This window comes from Mus caroli, unplaced genomic scaffold (genome assembly GCF_978045245.1).
Source record: "Mus caroli unplaced genomic scaffold, Mus_caroli_1 scaffold_18, whole genome shotgun sequence".
Taxonomy (NCBI): domain Eukaryota; kingdom Metazoa; phylum Chordata; class Mammalia; order Rodentia; family Muridae; genus Mus; species Mus caroli.
In genome coordinates, this window is record NW_028227273.1 from 26,306,311 (window position 1) to 26,330,378 (window position 24,068).

The following is a 24,068-nucleotide window of genomic DNA, read 5'->3' on the forward strand; positions in this document are numbered from 1 at the left end:
TGGATACGCTACTAATAAAAAAAAATCTCTAGGTTCAGATAGCTTTTCTGGGGAATTCTCCTAGATGGTTAAAAAGCACACATCATGTACTTTTCATAAACCCTTTATAAGTATTTGAAAAAAATGAATGACTATTCCCCATCACATTTGTGAAGTTATCAGATTTAAAATATCAAAACATCATGACAGCACAAGAGAGAAAATTATAATCAATTTCTTCCTTGAATATATTTGAAAAAGTCTTTGATAAACGTAGGCAGTTCTCTTCATTTGACATAGCAAAGTGGAGTTGCAGAACTCACCGTGTATTTTAAAACATGCAAGCTAGACTTAGTAATCAATGAAAAAAAGCAAGGTTTTTTTTTCCAGGTCTTTACAAATTTTATATAAAACATCAACAAATTCTCTTATGGACAGTTATAGTGTAAGAAACATTACGTTGATTTACAACCTTAAAAACTTTGAAGTGTCCCATCATCCCACTTGCCATGGCCACTCCTTCTGTATTAACAATTTGTAACAAGGGTCAGTATTTCTGGCATTGCCCACCCTCCCACTATAAGTTTTCTTAAACTTGATGGTAGTTTCAAGAGATTGCTTCCTTTGTTTATTTCACATTCATTGGCCATGTATCTTTTTAAAGAAGCAACAGTTGTAAGATGCCACATGGGCATCCTACTGTGGGAGGAATGGATAGTACAATTACATGCTTTGCTGTTGGCATGCTACCCCAGAAGGGATGGTCTAGCCACAACTTATGGTGAGATCTGGGACTCCTGGTGATTTGTGAGCTTGCACTCTGTGTTCCCTCTGGCTGTTAAGTACCTTTGGTAACAGAAATCTGAACTGTGCTGTTTGGAGTCTGGTCTTTTTAAACTTAATCATAACAACTGGAATTCACATACCTTGGAAACATGTGAAGAAGCAAGACCTGCCTAATTATTTGCTCTGTTGATCAACTGGGCACTAGTATATAAACGGTGGTTACTTTAAACTCATTGAACGGTACCAGTCTAATTAGCACACTTTTTCATTCTTACAAATAATGTTATAGTCAAGCAACAAGTTTTCATAAGAAGAGTTGGAATAAAAGTTTACACATTAAAGAATAAAGGAGAAAAATAGTAATCATCCTAATAGAACCAGGACAACATTTGATGAAGTTAAATACCCACTTATAAAAAAAAATAACACTAAGTAACCTAGAAATGGAGCAGTTTTCTGATCTACTAAAGGTCTCAATAAACTACATTATACCTTATGGCTAATAATCATTTTATACTTGTCTTAGGGTTTCATTGCTGTAAACAGACACCATGACCAAGGCAACTTTTATAAGGACAATATTTAATTATATAATTGGGGCTGGCTTACATGTTCAGAGGTCCAGTCTATTATCATCAAATCAGAAAAATGGCAGCATCCAAGTAGGCATGGTGCAGGAGAAGATGAGAGTTCTACATCTTCATCTGAAGGCTGTCAGCAGAATACTCACTTCCAGGCAGCTAGGATGAGAGTCTTAAAGCCCATACCAGTAGTTACACACCTACTCCAACACGGCCACACCTATTCCAACAGGGTTATACCTTATAATAGTGTCACTCCCTGGGCCAAGGATACACAAACCATTAACAATACTTATTATTAACACCTAACAATGTTTCTTTCTGAGATTACCTAAATAATGGGGGGGGGGGACTGGGAGGAAAGAAGGGAGGGGAAACTGCCATTGGGATGTAAATTAAATTTATTAATTAATCAACTAATTAAAAAAGAATGAGTCAAAGATGCCTACAGATCATTACATCTGCTCAGCACTATAGTGGAGGTGCTAGCTCAAGGAAACTGCCTCATACCACTCAAAATTATCAGAGAAATTCTAATTAAACTGAAGACAATACCATGTTGATGAATTGGAAGAATTCAGCTGAAATTAGATGACAGAATTACTTCAGATCCAATTAAATTCACTGTGTGTTGTATGGTGTACGGGGTGTATATGTGCATGTTCATGTATGGTGTGTGTATGTATTTTTCTCTCTCTCTATCTTTCAGATAGGAGATCTCTATTTAGCCCAGGCTAACTTCAGCCATGCTATCATGACCAATATAGTCAGGACAATAAAATAGAAGAAAAACAAAACTTGATGAATACTATTTAGATGGTAGAACTGGTTATATAAAACTGTGATAGTTAAGAGTGTGTGATATTGCCAAAATACCTAAATACTGCAAATAAGCCAATTAACCAGAGCAGAGTTCATAAACAAATCAACACAACCGTGGTCACTAAATTTACAAGAAATGATACCTCAGTGCACAAGAGGACATGATGGACAGCTTTGTCAACCTGATTTAATCAACTGCGATTCCTAGAAAAGATGGAATTTTGATTATTATTTGATATTGTAGAGGACATCAGCTCAAGTGGTGTTCCAGAGCTAAGTCATGATATGAACACATAAGACTTTTCAAATGGAAATAAGTTGATGAACATGGAACATGCCAACCATGTTGAGGCATTGAAGGCATTAACCAGAAATGAAGAATGATGTTGAAAAGTGGAATTTGTGTTTGTCCCAAAGTCCCAGTAAGAGTCCAAGAAAGCAAATTCCAAACTGGAGAAGAGAACTGCAATGATCTATCCAACAATGGGACTCATACACTTACTTACAGAGCTTCATAGCAATATGAGGAAGTCTCTCTAGAAGAGAAAAGAGAAGGCCCTTCACAAAATTCAGTCATCTACTACTTTTACTATGTACAAGAAACTTTGTTGGATTTCACTAGACCTTGAATAAATGCAAAATTAAAATATCATGAAATTCCAATGTCAGCCTAAACCCTTGTGTTTTCATATCAAAAGGAAACTTATGGATGATTTATCATTTATGTTTCAATTTGAGGGGCTTATAATACTACTGGATTAGCAAAATGAGAGCTAGTTCCATCTTGGTTACAAATGACCTAGACACAAACTTATTTGCTAAAGTTTCCAAAATTCTAAAAGGATCCCAAGCATGATGCAAGGTGGAGGCCCTGGCAGGTCTGAGGTACTGAGGACCCATGCTGTAGCTCTCCCTCTCTGAGATATAAAGACGTGCATGCCCAAGCGAGTTGACATGAGTGTCACACACTGTAAGAGCTCTGTCCTGTATGGATCATTCACTGGGCAAACATACAAGCTTGAAAAGTACCTGACACCCAACTCCATCCTGGAGAAAGGACACATTTGTGACCATCACCTTCATGCTCCTGCATGGTTCTGCTTAAGGTGGCACAAAGAAGCATTGCCTCCTGCCATGGTTCTGCTGTAGCACTTGGTACAGACTGGTAAGACAGACTCTCCCTTACCACCCATTAATTTTACATGCATATATCCTTGTAAAATGACCTTGAATCCTTCATCAAATATGTGTTATTAGAAAGCAATTTATATTCTGTCACCGATTTCATTTTTATATAATATTATCATATTTATTGCAAATAAAATGCTTGGGGAAGGTGTTCACTAGTGAAATTTTAAAACACATCTGTGATATGAAAAGCAGAAGCTTTTTAATAAATGCGGTACATAATTTATTAAAAAAAATACAGATCTTATAACTTACCTTCACAGATTAAATAAAGACATAGTTCATTTTCCTCAAACACCAACCAACCCCCTCCAAACCCACTAATAAATAAGTCACTGATTAAAATCTACTCATCAATATAAAATAACAGATGAGGAATTGAGAATGAAGTTCATACTATATAGGCTTATCAAGAAGAGGGTATTCAGTAGTTTCTTAATTGCATAGTAGTAACACTTAGTTCTACTGTTTGCTCTCAGACAGGTTAGACACACAGCAAATGAAATTAAGTGTAAGGAATACAGGCGATGGCATCAGAAAGACACAACAGGCTACCACCCAGGTACCGTGTATGGCTAGTTCATTTTCCTGCAGTAGAATAAGTCCCAGGATGCATTTTTCCAAAGCTCCTAGACAACTGTGTGCTTTGCACAAAACATAGATTCCTCACACCTCCTATGACACTGATGTCTGAATGCACTGTAGGCCTCTCCTGGGAGGAAATGAACAGGGTTGAGCTAGAGTTCAATGGGGCAGGAAAGAAAAAAAATGGTTATAAACTTCTTACAAATGATGCAGAGAAGAAGAGGAGCAGGAAGAAGAGCAGGATGAGGAAGAGGAAGAGAAGGAGGGGGAAGAGGAGGAAGAGGAAGAGAAGGAGGAGAAGGAGGAGGAGGAGAAGGAGGAGGAGGAAGAGGAGGAGAAGGATGAGGAGGAGGAGGAAGAGGAGGAGAAGGAGGAGAAGGAGGAGGAGGAGAAGGAGGAGGAGGAAGAGGAGGAGAAGGAGGAGAAGGAGGAGGAGGAGAAGGAGGAGGAGGCATGCACACCGAGCAAGCTGCAGGAGACTCATCTTTCCCATTTTATGCAAATGCTTCTTGCTAGAGATGTTTTCTATTTTGGTCAGGATGATCCTCAGTACTACTTTTACTATGTGAAGCACAGAACTGTGTATCTGTTTTAACAGGAACATGGACATAATTACTCTCTGCAGAAAATTGCGAAAGTGTCAAAATATGAATTAAAACACCAACACTTTTTTTTTAAGGTTTCTTATGTCGTTCCCAAACATGCTGCTTACAGAATGAAGGCTTGGTGCAGTGGATGAGAACATTTGGAGCAGTTTCTAAAATATCCATTACTTATTTAGAGCAAAGCTGAGCTCTGGTCGTATTGTACAGAGATTCTTCTGAGAAATGTGTAGCTGCACCATGAAAGCCAAGTACCTTAATTGCCCCCTATTTCCTTAGGAAAAGACCCTGTCTCTTTGTGTCTTGGATGGAAACTTACAGCTCTTTCAAACCCAGGCTGAGCTTTGCCCCATCCAAAGAGAGTAGTTTGGCTCTTGGCCACCACAACCCTGTGCTCAGAGACTGGCCCTTTGTTATCCTAAGAGAACTCAATCGTGACACTGTGGTGGGATTGCTACAGGACCAGTTGTGTTAATTTCCTTCCCAATTCAGCAGAAAATTCATCAACAGATCTACCATGTTTGGGAATCTAAGAATTTAAGGGCCACAGTGGCTGAAGACATAGCATTCTGATTGTAAACGATCAATGTTTTCATCTGGCCAGATTTAAATATCAGTATAAGGACAGGGTAAACTAAAGGAAGACCTTAGCTGGTCACCACAGAGCCAGGCCTCCCATTGTGTCTGCATTGGAAAGTCATAGGAAGGAAACACCTGGGTGAAAACAGGATGTCTCTTTTCCTTTTCTCGATCTCAACAAACACCTCATCTCAGCAATTAAGCTTTCTACCCAGTAACTTTCTGCCCGACCTACCAATAATGCCCATTTATCGGCTGTCCCGTTGGTTAACCACAGTGACTTTCCTGGCTGCATTATGTGGCCACTGTAGAAGTAGAGAGCCCATGGTAAACGCTGATCTCCACAAGACTGGATCTTCCCTGACATGAACAGGACTGCAAAGATGATAGAGGCCTTTTCACCTTTAAAAATAAGAAAACTAAGGAGAAAAAAGCACCGGGGCAGCTGGGGCGCAGGGTCAGCTGACACTCGCCAGCTACCCACAACACCTGCCACAGGATCTTAAGACTTCTGGTGAGTGGAGCACAGCTTCTGCTCCAATCCAAGTGCTCGGGACCTGAGACTGCATTAGTTAGGGAAGCAGAAACCGGCCTGAGTAGGGCCACAGGCCTCATCTGGCCGGATCAGCTCCAGGGTAGCGGGAGAGCAGGGTTGCCTGACACCCGCCAGCTACCCACGACCCCCGACGCAGGATTTTGGGACTGCTGGTGAGTGGAACACAGCTTCTGCTCCAGTCCAATCACGCGGGACCTGAGACTGCTCTGGTTGGGGAGAGAGAAATCCGGCCTACATAGGGCCACAACCCTCTTCCGGTCAGAAAAGCACTGGGGCAGCTGGGGCGCAGGGTCGGCTGACACTCGCCAGCTACCCACAACACCCGCCACAGGATCTTAAGACTTCTGGTGAGTGGAGCACAGCTTCTGCTCCAATCCAATTGCGCGGGACCTGAGACTGCATTAGTTAGGGAAGCAGAAACCGGCCTGAGTAGGGCCACAGGCCTCATCCGGCCAGATCAGCGCCAGGGTAGCGGGAGAGCAGGGTTGCCTGACACCCGCCAGCTACCCACGACACCCGCCACAGGATATTGGGACTGCTGGTGAGTGGAACACAGCTTCTGCTCCAATCTTTAAACAGTGACAACGACAACAACTAACCCCAGAGATTACCAGATGGCGAAAGGTAAACGTAATAATCTTACTAACAGAAACCAAGACCACTCACCATCATCAGAACCCAGCACCCCCACTTCGCCCAGTCCAGGGCACCCCAACACACCGGAAAAGCTAGACACGGATTTAAAAGCATATCTCCTGATGATGATGGAGGACTTCAAGAAGGACTTTAATAACACACTTAAAGAAATGCAGGAGAACACTGCTAAACAGGCAGAAGACAATAAAGAGGAAGCACAAAAATCCCTTAAAGAATTGCAGGAGAACACTGCTAAAGAGTTACAAATCCTTAAAGAAAAACAGGATAACATAATCAAACAGGTAGAAGTCCTTACAGAAAAACAGGAAAACACATCCAAACAGATGATGGAAATGAACAAAACCATACTAGACCTAAAAAGGGAAGTAGACACAATAAAGAAAACCCAAAATGAGGCAACACTGGAGATAGAAACCCTAGGAAAGAAATCTGGAACCATAGATACGAGCATCAGCAACAGAATACAAGAGATGGAAGAGAGAATCTCAGGTGCAGAAGATTCCATAGAGAACATCGGCACAACAATCAAGGAAAATGTAAAATGCAAAAAGATCCTAACTCGAAACATCCAAGAAATACAGGACACAATGAGAAGACCAAACCTACGGATAATAGGAGTGGATGAGAATGAAGATTTTCAACCCAAAGGACCAGCAAACATTTCAACAAAATTATAGAAGAAAACTTCCCAAATCTAAAGAAAGAGATGCCCATGAACATACAAGAAGCCTACAGAACTCCAAAGAGACTAGACCAGAAAAGAAATACCTCCCAACACATAATAATCAGAACAACAAATGCTCTAAATAAAGATAGAATACTAAAAGCAGTAAGAGAAAAAGGCCAAGTAACATATAAAGGCAAGCCTATCAGAATTACACCAGATTTTTCACCAGAGACTATGAAAGCCAGAAGATCCTGGACGGATGTTATACAGACACTAAAAGAACACAAATTCCAGCCCAGGCTACTATACCCAGCCAAACTCTCAATTAACATAGATGGAGAAACCAAAGTATTCCACGACAAAACCAAATTCACACATTATCTCTCCACGAATCCAGCCCTTCAAAGGATAATAACAGAAAAAAACCAATACAAGGACAGGAACCACGCCCTAGAAACAACAAGAAGGTAATCCCTCAACAAACCTAAGAGAAGACAGCCACAAGAACAGAATGCCAACTTTAACAACAAAAATAACAGGAAACAACAATTACTTTTCCTTAATATCTCTTAATATCAATGGACTCAACTCCCCGATAAAAAGACATAGACTAACAAACTGGCTACACAAACAAGACCCAACATTTTGCTGCTTACAGGAAACTCATCTCAGAGAAAAGGATAGACACTACCTCAGAATGAAAGGCTGGAAAAAAATTTTCCAAGCAAATGGTATGAAGAAACAAGCTGGAGTAGCCATTCTAATATCTGATAAGATTGACTTCCAACCCAAAGTCATTAAAAAAGACAGGGAGGGACACTTCATACTCATCAAAGGTAAAATCCTCCAAGAGGAACTATCAATCCTGAATATCTATGCTCCAAATACAAAGGCAGCCACATTCATTAAAGAAACTTTAGTAAAGCTCAAAGCACACATTGTACCTCATACAATAATAGTGGGAGACTTCAACACACCACTTTCACCAATGGACAGATCATGGAAACAGAAACTAAACAGAGACACAGTGAAACTAAGAGAAATTATGAATCAAATGGATCTGGCAGATATCTACAGAACATTCTATCCTAAAACAAAAGGATATACCTTCTTCTCAGCACCTCATGGTACCTTCTCCAAAATTGACCACATAATTGGTCACAAAGCAGGCCTCAACAGATACAAAAATATTGAAATTGTCCCATGCATCCTATCAGATCACAATGGACTAAGGCTGATCTTCAATAACAAAATAAATAATAGAAAGCCAACCTTCACGTGGAAACTGAACAACACTCTTCTCAATGATACCTTGGTCAAGGAAGGAATAAAGAAAGAAATTAAGGACTTTTTAGAGTTCAATGAAAATGAAGCCACAACATACCCAAACTTATGGGACACAATGAAAGCATTTCTAAGAGGAAAACTCATAGCTCTGAGTGCCTCCAAAAGGAAACTAGAGAGAGCACACATTAGCAGCTTGACAACACACCTAAAAGCACTAGAACAAAAGGAAGCAAATTCACCCAAGAGGAGTAGACGGCAGGAAATAATCAAACTCAGGGGTGAAATCAACCAAGTGGAAACAAGAAAAACTATTCAAAGAATCAACCAATCAAGGAGCTGGTTCTTTGAGAAAATCAACAAGATAGATAAACCCTTAGCCAGACTCACTAGAGATCACAGGGAAAACATCCTAATTAACAAAATCAGAAATGAAAAAGGAGACATAACAACAGATCCTGAAGACATCCAAAACACCATGAGATCCTTCTACCAAAGGCTATACTCAACAAAACTGGAGAATCTGGATGAAATGGAGAAGTTCCTAGACAGATACCAGGTACCAAAGTTGAATCAAGATCAGGTTAATGATCTAAACAGCCCTATATCCCCCAAAGAAATAGAAGCAGTCATTAATAGTCTCCCAACTAAAAAAAGCCCAGGACCAGATGGGTTTAGTGCAGAGTTCTATCAGACCTTCAAAGAAGATCTAATCCCAGTTCTTCACAAACTATTCCACAAAATAGAAACAGAAGGTACTCTACCCAACTCATTCTATGAAGCCACAATTACTCTGATACCTAAACCACAAAAAGACCCAACAAAGATAGAAAACTTCAGACCAATATCCCTTATGAATATTGATGCAAAAATCCTCAATAAAGTTCTTGCTAACCGAATCCAAGAACACATCAAAACAATCATCCATCCTGACCAAGTAGGTTTCATCCCAGGGATGCAGGGATGGTTCAATATACGGAAATCCATCAACGTAATCCAGTATATAAACAAACTCAAAGACAAAAACCACATGGTCATCTCGTTAGATGCGGAAAAAGCATTTGACAAGATCCAACACCCATTCATGATAAAAGTCTTGGAAAGATCAGGAATTCAAGGCCCATACCTAAACATGATAAAAGCAATCTACAGCAAACCAGTAGCCAACATCAAAGTAAATGGTCAGAAGCTTGAAGCAATCCCTCTAAAATCAGGGACTAGACAAGGCTGTCCACTTTCTCCATACCTATTCAACATTGTACTTGAAGTCCTAGCCAGAGCAATTCGACAACAAAAGGAGATCAAAGGGATACAAATTGGAAAAGATGAAGTCAAAATATCACTTTTTGCAGATGATATGATAGTATATATAAGTGACCCTAAAAATTCCACCAGAGAACTCCTAAGCCTGATAAACAGCTTCGGTGAAGTAGCTGGATATAAAATTAACTCAAACAAATCAATGGCCTTCCTCTACACAAAGAATAAACAGGCTGAGAAAGAAATTAGGGAAACAACACCCTTCTCAATAGTCACAAATAATATAAAATATCTTGGCGTGACTCTAACTAAGGAAGTGAAAGATCTGTATAATAAAAACTTCAAGTCTCTGAAGAAAGAAATTATAGAAGATCTCAGAAGATGGAAAGATCTCCCATGCTCATGGATTGGCAGGATCAACATTGTAAAAATGGCTATCTTGCCAAAAGCAATCTACAGATTCAATGCAATCCCCATCAAAATTCCAAATCAATTCTTCAACGAATTAGAAAGTGCAATCTGCAAATTCATCTGGAATAACAAAAAACCTAGGATAGCAAAAACTCTTCTCAAGGATAAAAGAACCTCTGGTGGAATCACCATGCCGGACCTAAAGCTCTACTACAGAGCAATTGTGATAAAAACTGCATGGTACTGGTATAGTGACAGACAAATAGACCAATGGAATAGAATTGAAGACCCAGAAATGAACCCACACACCTATGGTCACTTGATCTTCGACAAGGGAGCTAAAAACATCCAGTGGAAGAAAGACAGCATTTTCAACAAATGGTGCTGGCACAACTGGTTGTTAACATGTAGAAGAATGCGAATCGATCCATTCCTATCTCCTTGTACTAAGGTCAAGTCTAAGTGGATCAAGGAACTTCACGTAAAACCAGAGACACTGAAACTTATAGAGGAGAAAGTGGGGAAAAGCCTTGAAGATATGGGCACAGGGGAAAAATTCCTGAATAGAACAGTAATGGCTTGTGCTGTAAGATCGAGAATTGACAAGTGGGACCTCATGAAACTACAAAGCTTCTGCAAGGCTAAAGACACCATCAATAAGACAAAAAAACCACCAACAGATTGGGAAAGGATCTTCACCTATCCTAAATCAGATAAGGGACTAATATCCAATATATATAAAGAACTCAAGAAGGTGGACTCCAGAAAGTCAAATAACCCCATTAAAAATGGGGCTCAGAACTGAAGAAAGAATTGTCACCTGAGGAATACCGAATGGCAGAGAAGCACCTGAAAAAATGTTCAACATCCTTAATCATCAGGGAAATGCAAATCAAAACAACCCTGAGATTCCACCTCACACCAGTCAGAATGGCTAAGATCAAAAATTCAGGTGACAGCAGATGCTGGCGAGGATGTGGAGAAAGAGGAACACTCCTCCATTGTTGGTGGGATTGCAAGCTTGTACAACCACTCTGGAAATCAGTCTGGCGGTTCCTCAGAAAATTGGACATAGTACTACTGGAGGATCCAGCAATACCTCTCCTGGGCATATATCCAGAAGATGTCCCAACCGGTAAAAAGGACACATGCTCCACTATGTTCATAGCAGCCCTATTTATAATAGCCAGAAGCTGGAAAGAACCCAGATGTCCCTCAACAGAGGAATGGATACAGAAATTATGGTACATTTACACAATGGAGTACTACTCAGCTATTAAAAAGAATGAATTTATGAAATTCCTAGCCAAATGGATGGACCTGGAGGGCATCATCTTGAGTGAAGTAACACAATCACAAAAGAACTCACACAATATGTATTCATTGATAAGTGGATATTAGCCCAAAACTTAGGATACCCAAGATATAAGATACAATTTGATAAACGCATGAAACTCAAGAAGAATGAAGACCAAAGTGTGGACACTGTGCACCTTCTTAGAATTGGGAACAAAACACCCAGGGAAGGAGTTACAGAGACAAAGTTCGTAGCTGTGATGAAAGGATGGACCATTTAGAGACTGCCGTATCCAGGGATCCATCCCATAATCAGCTTCTAAACGCTGACACCATTGCATACACTAGCAAGATTTTGCTGAAAGGACCCAAATATAGCTGTCTCTTGTGAGACGATGCCGGGGCCTAGCAAACACAGGAGTGGATGTTCACAGTCAGCTATTGGATGTATCACAGGGCTCCCAATGGAGAAGCTAGAGAAAGTACCCAAGGAGCTAAAGGGATCTGCAACCCTATTGTTGGAACAACATGATGTACTAACCAGAACCCCGGAGCTCTTGTCTCTAGCGGCATATGTATCGAAAGATGGCCTAGTCGGCCATCAATGGAAAGAGAGGCCCATTGGACTTGCAAACTTTATATGCCCCAATATAGGGGAATGCCAGGGCCAAAAGAATGGGAATGGGTGGGTAGGGAAGTGGGGGGCGCTATGGGGGACTTTTGGGATAGCATTGGATATGTAATTGAGGAAAATATGTAATAAAAATATTAAAAATCAAAAAAAAAAATAAGAAAACTAAGAAAGGGGCTTTGAAGAAACAGAACCTGTTACTTGGGTGTAGATAGTAGGCCCTGAGTCTAAGAGTCTCTTGACCTTGAGTTAGGTTCTTGGCTACATTCCCTACCACGATGATGAATCCCAGCAGACTCATAGGACATTGTCCACAACAAAAAGCAAAAGCTGGCTCTGTGTCTTTGCTACTGTTGCTTTTTGTGTTTTTGGGGGGTTTTGTTTTGTTTTGTTTTTGTTTTTACCTCTGAAGAGATTATCCAAGTCAATATCTTCTTTTCCTTTGATTTTCAAACACTTTGCCTGCTGTACAAGTCTGGCAAAGAACAGAAATAAAATCTGGATTCATTATCCTGTGATGTAAGAATAAATCATGACAGCAGCACAAATTTAAATAGAAACCTCGGGGTAAATGACAGCGAATTATCAGGTGTTTCTCTGCACAGTCTCATTAGAACATTTCCTCGGCTTAACATTTAAAGGAAGCAGGAACCTTCGTTCAGAAGCTCTGACTTTGAATAGTGAAACTTTTTATCTTTCCATCTACTCCTCCTGGAGGATGATCTCTTCGGGCTTTGAGGAGGAAGCACCTGAGACAGTGGGGAACAGTGTCGGACACAGGTAAATAATAAGCATTATTTAAAATTCTGGCACCTATCATTTCAATCAGAAGATCATAGCACTGTGGCTGTGCTCAGATAAGTGTATAAGTCACTAAGTTGCATATGTTGAATGTCAGAGAATTCATTAACTTTTGGGATGTTGCAGCACACAGTGTGGACTAATTTTGTGACTCTTTCATTGTCGGTTCTTCATTAAAAACCAAGGTTCCCGCTGCAAAGCAAATGCAGAAGTTTTGAAAATGAGACTTCCCCATGGTTGCTAATTACTGACTTAATTAATTTTAGGCAGGGAACTTGAGATAATTAATTTATCTGCATATACTTATGATTCTTATAAACTTATAATCATTTGCTTTGCACACGTGTTTTTCTTACTGCATTTGATGGTTTTCATTTCAACCACACTGACAGGCCCGTGACTCGGTCCTGACAGAACAGAGAAGGAAACAACTTGGCTACCAAATCTGCCTAGAAGTCTGAACGGCTTATAGGTTAAGTCGCATATTTTTATCTATAGCTTCTGTGAACATGTTTGTCACAGCAGAAGTGCATTCCACTCATTCGTTAGGTATCTCTTGGTTTTCTTAATAGAAATAACATCAACAAAACAAAAACGGGAAAGAGTTTGCCTTTCAGCCCCATCTTTGGACCTTCTGCTATGGTGTTCAGCCTACCGAGTGAGGAGCTGCCTCTGGTGCAGACAGGGAGTCAAGGGGAGGAAAATCCATGCAGGGACACCTGTTTCATGCCTAGGACTCAGTTCCTTGGTCTGTGACACAGAGTGACTGTTTGAGCACTTGACACCTAGTGGCCAATCTGTGACATGAACATACCACATGTCTACAGGATTGGTCTGTGCACTCAGTAAACACCATTTTCAAAACCCTGTACAGGTCACTATGTATTACGGACCAATATGCATACAATCTGTAGACTTCTGTAACAGCTCAGTGTATTTAGTTTTTCTTAGGTTCCCTGTGTATCTCTGTGTTGACAGGATTTATTTACATTCTCCTAGAACAGGCATGTGACCTATAAAGAGAGGAGTTGAGCTTAAGCAGCAAATATCTGATGGTCAATGTGAGATGCTGGATGTCACAACCTCTGGGGCTCAGTGTCATAGCCTGGTCATTTTGTAAAGATGAGGAAAAAGGAACAATTTCAGCTCTGCTTACCTGTTTTCGGACACATTAGGGGATTGTATCCTTAATTTTATAATGTTTACAGCACTATGAATTAAATGAAACCCTCTGACAGCATCCCTCTGCAGTCTGTGTTGGTGAAATCTTAGATCTTTCATACAAAATTTTAAAACAGAAGGTTGCCTGTCTCATATAATGTCAATGGGGTTTTTGTAAATGATTTTAAGATAAATCAAATGATGTATCTGGTAGTATATTTTAAAATATAAGCCACTGTACTTTATCAAGGGTATATTTACTTATGTCTCAATTTCAAATGCTTGTTCACTAGGGAGATAGCCAAGCCAAATCCTGTGAATAGTTCATCATTGAAAAATCTATAGGGGCATAATGGCTCCAAGGTCTAACTTCACTGAACCTTACTCCATTATCACAACAACTCTACAAGGCAGGGATAATAGCCATGGTTTATAAATATGGAAACTGAGGCTCAGAAACACTGGACAACTTGCCCCATCTTAGGCAACTAGGATGCAAAGTGATGAAATCTTTGGACACCACATGTAGGCTTTCTTACCACAGATCACAGAGAGAGTGCCTTCTGTTCCTTCACAGACATGAGAGTCCTTGGGAGGACCCGAATCAGCATTATCAACTGCTTTGGCTGTAACACTTGCACAATGCAGAGTTGGGTCTGCAGGGGTGTGGGGAGCCAGACTACAGGGGGCTCCCTTGAGGAGTTCTACTTAGAACTTGATCTCTTTGACAATAGAAAAGACAGTGCTATGTTTGCTCGGTGGAAGGATCTACTGTGGGAACTCTACAAACAATGAGGCCTGTGGCACACCACAGATGAACGGATAGCTTATGGCTTAGTGAAAAGGCTCGATGCTACTCCTGTTACTATTCACTGACTTTCCCAGGCATAGCTCTAGTTCTGCAGCTAACCTTCAGGATCTTCTGTGAGGTTGCTATGGCTGCGGCAAGTGTCAGACACTCATTCACCTGGATCTCCCTATAGAAGACAACACCTTCTACCACCCCATTACTCTCTACTCTCTGTGGCTGCTTCTTATTCTGCTACAGATGTGTGATCTCCACACAGGTATTGGTCACTACTATCTCCATGTTCATGAAGTTCCAACCCGTAGACTAGATGCCTATCTCAGAAGATGTAAGAGTAATCAATTTTTGTTGAAAAAGGCACAGCACGAGAATCTGAATGTCACTTGGGTGAGTGATGTCACACTGGACAGTTTTAGGATAGAAGTTGGAAATGAAGAGTCTGGGAGTCAATTTCTACTGTGTTCTGGAAAGTAGGATTTAACCACAAACAGCCATAGTTACTGGCACATTTCCTTCTGGTGGCTACTTTCATGACAGTGGCTTAGTTGAAAAGGGGTAGCCCTGACCGAACTCACAATACTGAGTATCAGGTTCTTGAGAGAACATGTGTGCTGACCATGGTTCTATAAGAAAGCAGCCCATGAAGTTAGCATGTGTGCAATACGCATGACTGATAGTTATATTTAGGTAAATTCTCCAAGTCTAAGGAATATTCTTTTAGACTTTCCTGCCTTTGGATTCTATTCAGTCAAGATGGTTCCTCCCACCAAGAGGCAGGTGAATTGTCAGGGCATAAGGACCTGTGCACCCTTGGGAAAAATGATTGTAAGACAAGTGAAGAAGGTGCTGTGGGCTGGAAAGTGTAAGTTTCTCCCTCTCCATCTCCTTTTCTCTCTCCTCCCTCTCCCTCTTTCTCTCTCTCTTCCTCTGTGTGTATATGTGTATCTCTGTGTGTGCATGTGTGTGTATGTGTGTGCATGTGTATGCAATGTGTATGTACATGTGTGGGTATGTATATGTATGTGTATATGTGTGTCTATGTGTGTGTGTATGTGTTTGTGTGTGTGTATATATGTGTGTATGTGTGTGTGTATGATTACATCAAGCTTTCAGGAGATGGACTCAAATGAAAGTTCCTTACAGGAAATGCAGTGGACACAGGACTTTGCTGGCAGGGGCACAGTCCTGTGGAAGACCAGATGGGAAAAACTGGGGATGGAGTGTAATAGGGTGAGAGGTGGAGTCAGGAACTCAGGACACAAACTGAAGGATGTTGTCGTTTCCCATGTTCCCACATGTCTGTAAGTTTGACAATGGCTTACTTGTTTATAGGACCATGGAGTGAGCCAAGAACCTGTGTGGTTGTCTTAAAAGATCTTATGTTATGTTTGGTTTGTAAATAAACAATAATCAAACCCTTAGAAATAAGACAGTATGGAATACCTGTTGAAGAAAAGCGAGTGTGAAAATGTTCTCTGTGGTCCATTTATGTGGGGAAAATATGGAAAAGTAGTCGTCAGGAAAAGAATAGCACACAGAATATGATACAGCTGTTCAAAAACATGTATTGTGAACATTTGAATTGATTTAGTAATGCATTTTGGGTGCATCCTGTGTGTGTGTGTGTGTGTGTGTCTGTGTCTGTGTGTGTGTGTCTGTGTGTGTGTGTGTCTGTGTGTGTCTGTGTGTGTGTGTGTGTGTGTGTCTGTGTCTGTGTGTGTGTCTGTGTGTGTGTGTGTGTGTGTGTTGTTCATTTTTTTCTTTGTTACTCTCCATCTTTATTTTATTTAATTTTGTGACAAGGTCTCTCACTGAACCTGGAGAATTCCTTGTCTGGCAGACCAGTGAGGTAAAAGGCCCCACCAACTCTACTCCCGCAGAGTTGATATTACAGGTGTCACTATTGCTTCCAATTTGTATGTGGGACTCGGGGGCATCTTTACCCAAATCCTCCTCACACATGTGCAAAACACACTTTACTGGTTTAGTTACAACCCCAGATCCTCGTGATTTATTCTTCAATATGCAGGTTAAGGCCATTTAATAGAAAGTTTGTATAGAGGGAGGTTCTACCTATACACTTCTATGAAGATGTAGACATTTACAAGGTGCTTGTGTTCACACAAGTAACTCCAGTTTGCAGAGATGAGAATAGGGATGAGAAATGGTTAACTTTTAATGATTCCCTTTAGTCTGTACCAGTTAGGTTGCTGGATAGAAAAAGCCCGTACATTATTAATATTTCTAGGTTTTAGTGTTTTATTTCTTGACTTTTTATTTTGTGTGAATAGGTGTTTTGCCTGCATGCATTGTGTGTGTGTGTGTGTGTGTGTGTGTGTGTGTGTGTGTGTGCCTGCTTCCCATAGAGACCAGAAGGTACCAGATGCCCTGGAACTATAATCATAGACAATTGTGAACCATCACGTTAGTGACAGGAAAATTGTGCTTGCATCATCTGGAGGAACAGCCAGTGCTCTTAACGACTGAGCTGTCTCTCCAGCCCTGTATGTTTTAATTTTACCCATCTGTATTTTCTAATTTTCCCATAGTAAACAAATAATATTGTTTTCATAATGATAAAATCATGTTAACTGCCCCTAGCTTGCTATGCAAACAAATGGCAGCCAAATGATTATTTTAAAGCCAGATTTAGATCGGGTATAATGATGAGAAGAAATGCCTGAGGGTGCCCAGGCAGTGGTTTTATTTTTCTGGGGTCTAAGAGCACTAATATTTGCTTTACACGAGGAAGCTTGTAGATCTTAGAACACAGCGTTCTGGAGAGCTTAATCACAAAGAGCCCCGGCCAAGACAGGGGAGCAGTGACCTAGAGATTCACAATAAATCAGAAACTGTCTGCTGAGAGTCAGGCCAGGGGAAAAAAAAACAAAAAACCCAAAACAACAACAACCTCTTTTAGGATCTTACTGAGACCTGTGCTGGGCATTGTGTAATGTTCTGCAGGTCTGACGTTTGCTAAGGGTAACAAGGCTACCTCTAGTGGGTGCTAAAGCAACAGGACCCTGGGGCCACACTGAAGGCTGACTTCTTCCACAGCAGCCCAGTTGATGGCTTAGGCCATTTCCAGCCTGCATAGAAGGGTGTTTTCTTTTCTCCTTGCTTAGTGTCTCCTACCACCATGGCCCTGATGCCTCTGCTCAGTAGGTTGGAGGCTTTGTCCTTTCCTTTACCCTATGTTACTTTTCTATACCACTCATCCCAACCATGACCCCTTCCCTCTCTTCTTCTCTGCTGTTCTTGGGAACAACAGTGTTCACCTGCATCAGAGATCGCCTACACTGCCCAGTCCATAGGGACTAGAAACCCTTTACCTTGACTTCAGTCCCATCCTGCTGTTGGCTGAGCAGCTAGGATGGTTTTCTTGTGACTAACAAAGGACATACATTTCTCATTGTTTCAGTCATGGCTGAATCACTGCAGTTTGAGTGGTTCCATCGCAGATGTATTTTGAAGGGACCAATGATGATGGGGGTTAATGGATAGCTTTAATTTTAGGATCCAACTGTGGTCAGGGTCCCTTATGTAGCCAAATAAGTACCACTGAGCCATCTATAGGACAAAACCCCATTTGGTTCTGATAGTAATGAAATGCTGGGTATTCCATGGTATAGAAAAGCAAGCAGACACACAAAAGGAAGCAGCACAGCACAGAGTTGCCACCAACAGTGTTAATGAGAGGATATGGTTATTGGCTTCCATCTCTCTTCATGCCTATATTGAAGAAGTTGAACATGGATCCCTTGATTAAGGGACTTAATTTAGTTATAGATGCTGAGCTTTCTCTCCAACCAAGTAAATGAAGATCTAAGTTCCTGCCAGTCCCTAGATGATTGTTACACAGACAACCGTGCGTAGGCCAATCATTAGGTTTTAAAGTCAGCAAATTGTATAGAAGTAGTGAAAAAAAAAAGATATGGATAATTACTTCGAGAATCACTGCTACACTCTAAGCTAGGCTACAGGATGTGTCTATATCAATAGCTAGATCTTTCTGTATGCCCTAATTCCAAATATAATCTATGAGCTCTCACATTTTCATTTATTCCAAAGCAGAAGAGACTCTCAGAGGAGTGAGAATGTCAGGATGTGACTCAGTGAACTCAGATGCACTAAAGAACCTATGTGGTAGCAAGGTAATGAAGCAGAGCCTAAAGGTTAGAATGCAAGTTCTCTCTCTTGGCATCGGTAGTGCTTCGAGGAACAACAGGCACACGCAGAAAAGCACCAAACAGGTACCCGGAGACACACACAAGAGCCACTCAAGGGTGACACAGAGCAAAAGCACCAAGGGCAGGAGAGAAGCATTTCTTTCCTGACGGCCTCAGGCACATGTTGGCTGCTACACCTATTTCATTTGCTAAGTGCCAACTAAGCATCAGTCAGTATTCCAGGCAACAGAAACACAGAAGCATAAATATAGTCTCTTTTCTTGAGATGCTCACATCAGTGGAAACTTCTCAGAATGGTGCAGAGAGAGCCGGGCAATGGGCAAGGGAGGAGCTATGGACAAAGGGGACCTGGGGCAGAGGGTGGGAGTGGACTCATAATGCTGAAAAACAAGCAACCCTATGGCTGATGAGGACAGGGCTGACCAGGGACTCCCGCCACTGGCCCTAAGCAAAGAGGAAGCCTGGTGGGTTACAGAAAATCAACTGAATAACATAGAAGGTTAACATGTGGGAAAACTGTTACATTGGGGGAACAGCCCCATAGAAATGTATTTTATGTTACGGCTAGTTTGAGAGGTGCAAAGAAGCTAGTTGGCTCATGGAAGTGCAATTATTATCAGGATCATTAAGAGACAATTCTGTTACGTGTGCTTCACTCTGATATCGCAGTTTTTCCAGCTCATTCCATTATCAACACAGATCTATGTGGAGCGTATAAACATGAGAAATGGCAGACGTTGGGGGAAGATAATGTGGCATTCTCTTAGCTTCTTAAGTTAGAAAAAGTTAGTAGCACTGAATGAAAAATGACAGGAGCTTCAGCGCATGGTGGAGCTATCTATCAATTGTGCAAATTTAATACTATGGTGATGGCTGTTTTGGGGAGGCAGAAGCAGTTATCAAAGAACACTTAGGGGAGGGAAAAAACTGAAGACATGCTCTCCTCTGAATGGAGACCAAGTGCTAACAGACGATGCAGGGGCAGCTGCCTTCCACAGGAATTATGTTTACCATGAAGACATCTCATGGTTCTAGGTTACTCTCCTGCCTTTAGCATATTAGAGCTCAACATGTTAGAGGTGGGGAATTTTGTATTATGTGAACCACAGATCAGAAAAAGCACATGGGGGACACATGGTAAGTGTCTCCTGTAAGGAATTTTGATTTTAAAATGTAAGATTTAAAAATTATGATTTTAAAGTATTTTATTATGTTCTAAAAACTTATTTCACAAAGTATGTTCTTTTAAAAATATATATGGATCATATTCAACCATAAAACTCATAGCCTGCAGTAGAAAATAGTGACAGTGTACCCAGCCAGGCCTTCTCAAAGCCTCACGCTGTCTTCTCTCTCTTGGGCTGGATGTAATTGAACATGCTTAGGACTTGCAATCAAGCATTTGTGTGTTCAACCCTGACCCTCTCCAGTGGAGTGATTATCTGTGTCAGTTTGAACACATGGCATGGATACTCTGAACTTCGGTTTTCAGTGTGATGAAGTCTGAATAAGTAAGAAAGCCAGGGTTTTTATAATGTAAGATAAAACTAACAAGATGGTAAGATATGAACTATTTGGCTCAAAGGGAGTGGGTGCCTTTAATACTAAGACAATAGCAATGATTAGTATACCTATGTTTTTACTTTACGGGATAGAAATATGTTGGCTGTAATTAGACAGCATAGGTTTAGGTCCTGGACTGACAGCCAAGAGGCCACTACTTCCTAAATACAGCCTTCCTGCCTACAAACAGCAATGCTGTGATGTAAAGAACCTCCATTGCCCATAAAGCACAAGATGGTAAGAAGCTATAAACCGTTAAGGACATACATCAAAGGTGCTTTCAGGCATGCAGTACACACCTAAGTGAAAAACTCATAGGAAACAATCTGTCTCCATGGACTGTATCATGAATGTACCATTGCTTACTCTAGCAACGCAAAAATAAAGAATATTAACATTGTATTTAGACTAAAACAAGAACATACATTGCATATAAACTAAATATGTTCTTCCAATAGTTACTAACTGTTGTGATATTGTGAGTCTGAGTTCTAAAGGTTAATACAACAGGGATATCTGACTTTTCACAGGTAAATCTTACAGACACTTGGTAGGTATATCCTATTGGGTTTTAAAATGTGATCCTTTAATTTAAAAAAGTGTGACCATAAATAAACTTTCTACTATGAAGGCAAATTATAGAGTCATAAATATGCTACTAGTGACGTCACTGCAAAGAACTCTGTCTGTCTGTCTGTCTGTCTCTGTCTCTCTATCTCTCTCTCCCTCTCTCTCTCATTAATATCTATAGTGTATCTATATCTATTTGTGTGTGTGTGCATATGTATGTGTGTGTGTGTGCATTTCTGTGTGTCTGTGGCAATGCTGCATTTCCATTTGAAGTGTCAAAAGTCTGGCAATGCTAATGGAACACAGTTTTCTTGCGAAAGAAATGACAGAATCCTGTGCAAAGCTCAGGGCAGATAAAACACACGGAAGTCAAATGCTATCTACGGTTGATCATGTGATTTCAATGCTACAAGTTAGATCAGTGGCAGCCTCAGGGAGGTACTACCAGGGAACAAGGAAGGGCCCTGAACTATGTTTTACCTGCACACGATTAGCCCATGGGGCACCCACTGTTGGTTTTCCTGTTTGCTCTTTTATCCAGACTCTCGATATCATGTTCACAACAATGGACAAGATCAGGGATGGGAGTGAGTTTAAGAGGGCATGACGGTAATGCCAACTCCATGAATGTCTGACTTACAAGGAGGGGTTTGGATTGAAGTCTAAATGATTTGGGGTGGGCACCATGCATCTCTACTTCTTACAGGTACTGACACAGTTCAGAGTGTACAGAGCATGGGAGAGGGTCACTTGAGACTTCTGCAATCAATCATTAGTTAAAGTACTACTCTTTATCTCTGAATTCACTAATCTGCCTCTTATACTATTTTGTGAAGTCCCTCAGAAATAGTACAGCACTCAATAAAACATCAGAAGAGGGAACTCCCTTTGAGGGATTTGAGAAGGGTTGATGATAAGGTACCTGTGTTTGCTGGGGGGGAAATGGCTTATATAACTACTGAGATGGTATAATATTTTTTAAAATGCAGCTCAAAGACCTCCTTAGTCCCTGTGCCACATGATGCTGAAGATGAATATGTAAAATATTTACAAGTGAGACTGGCCGGATCTTCATTTGGAAAAAAATAATACAACAGAATGTAGCAGGAAAAAAAAAAAAAAAAAAAAGCAAGGGAGCACATGGGCGCAGTTGTCTCTCTGGCTGGAATAAATAAATGTTGTTCCTGGAGAAAATCACTTTAAAAAGAAAAGGAAAAAAAAAAAAAGGGAAGCCTTCTTCAATCGGGAAAAAGAAAGAACACACATGCTCTCGTTGTACACAGTGTGGGTGTGAACAGGCAGCGAAGAACAGCCCGAGCCTGTGAAGCTTCAACAGAGGAGTGGGCGTGCAGTAAATAATAAAAATGCAAGACGCTGCTATAAAAATAGAGGCATGCGTGTGCATATAGAAGGGATCATGCAACTTAGAGGTAGCTGCGTCGCCATTGTGTGCTGAGCCACTGAAACTAAAATAGCTACTTAGCAGAAATGAAATGTCCTCCACATACTCTATCCATTGGTATGAAAGTAGAACAAATCTAAATACATGCAGGAACATACAACATGCAATATATATATATATATATATATATATATATATATATATATATATGAACATATCTGCTGAGCCCAGTTCTCCCACTGAACATACGCAACTTGGGGACTTGGGATGTGAAGGAGCAAAGCTGCCCTAAGGGAACTCTAACACAGGCTGAAGCTTGACACCTGAGACTGGGAGTACCCTCTTCTATCAACTACAGATGGTTTGGTAGTGTCCCAAGACCTTGATATAGGACCCCTGCCTGATGTGGACTTGAACACTTTTCTCACTGAACTTTGTCTGGCTTCTAGTTATGTACTTAATGTTTGATTTACCTGTGTTTGCAATTTCCAGCAGGGAAGATGGGGATACTTTGAAAAAAAAGGATGTTATTTAGATTGCTTGTTCAAGTTTTTTTTAAAAATCAAATGAGGTTGTATCTGAAAACATCTCATCAAACAATTGCACAGGTAAATATTGAAAACCCGCTCCTGAAAATTTAGGATAGAAAAGGTGATGGGTTCCCATTGACTTAGAATAGAGAGAAAGGAGACTCTGAACTTGGACCTCAGGCAGGTGTAGATTGAAGTGACACAGACAACTAACAGGTCAGGGGGAGGGGATCCTAGTGTGCCTCAGCAGATGTAAATTCTCAGCTCTTGCCAGAAGACGTCACTGGTGAAATGAGACCAAAGAACAGAGACGTTTGCAAGATCAAAGGGAATAACTTAGGACCATACATATGAGATGTGCTCTCTGCTGCTTACACACAATTTTTACATACATAATAGACATACACTTGAACATTTGAGGGTGTAGCTAGTTAGCTCTATGAGATAGTAAATATAATATTATACCGAAGAATTACCTTGGCGAAGTCAAAGGAACTGGCAATAAATTTGTTCTATTAGAATTCCCATAGGGTTCACTTTCTGGTTCAAGTTTCTACAGTTTCTTACCTGCACTGACTGTTTGCATTTTCACATTTCCCGTTGACATTCAAATTACAGGGGTTTTCTGATTTGGAATGTGAAGGATCAAGTTCCAAATTTGCCTGTGTTTGTTCTCTCAGGCGATCCTGAAGGGCTGCCTCTCTTTTCAAGTTCACATCTGAGTACGGGCACCCAAAAGCACTAGTTGGTGTAAAAGGAGAAGAGCAGCTGTTAGCTTACCATGACAAATCAGGGTGTGTTGTCCTTAGAGTAGACATGCATTTAACATTTAAAAATAAGAGCAGTTTTTCTCTCACATGTATAGACTCTAATAGTTTCCTTCCACACTGCCTTTTGAGAAAGAAAAGTCTCTAGTTTGAGGCCATTCAGCGAAGTATTATAGACAGATTCATTAGCACATGCAGTATTTGTGATTTTGGAAACCTGGGAATCTAGAAATAGCATCCAGATGTGCTTCGTATGTAGCAGCGAGGATGCCAAATACCTCTTCACTCAGTACTGTGCTCTAGACTATGTAAGCTCTTGTTACCTAATTGTTTCACCAGTGCTGGCGGTAGCTAAGAACCCCGGACACTCCCAGAGAACATGAGGCCTTCAG

General features: G+C 40.7%; 1 protein-coding gene across 1 annotated transcript in view; it reads right to left on the bottom strand.

The window, feature by feature from the left end:
* L3mbtl4 (L3MBTL histone methyl-lysine binding protein 4) overlaps positions 1–24,068 on the bottom strand; it is a 366,608-nt gene that overhangs the window by 24,739 nt on the left and 317,801 nt on the right. The window contains exons 14-17 of the mRNA XM_085833147.1: positions 23,477–23,650; positions 12,289–12,359; positions 5,358–5,524; positions 4,403–4,527 (exon numbers count right to left, since the gene is read on the bottom strand). Of these exons, the coding sequence (XP_085689273.1) occupies positions 4,403–4,527; positions 5,358–5,524; positions 12,289–12,359; positions 23,477–23,650 (537 nt within the window). The remainder of the gene's footprint in view (positions 1–4,402; positions 4,528–5,357; positions 5,525–12,288; positions 12,360–23,476; positions 23,651–24,068) is intronic.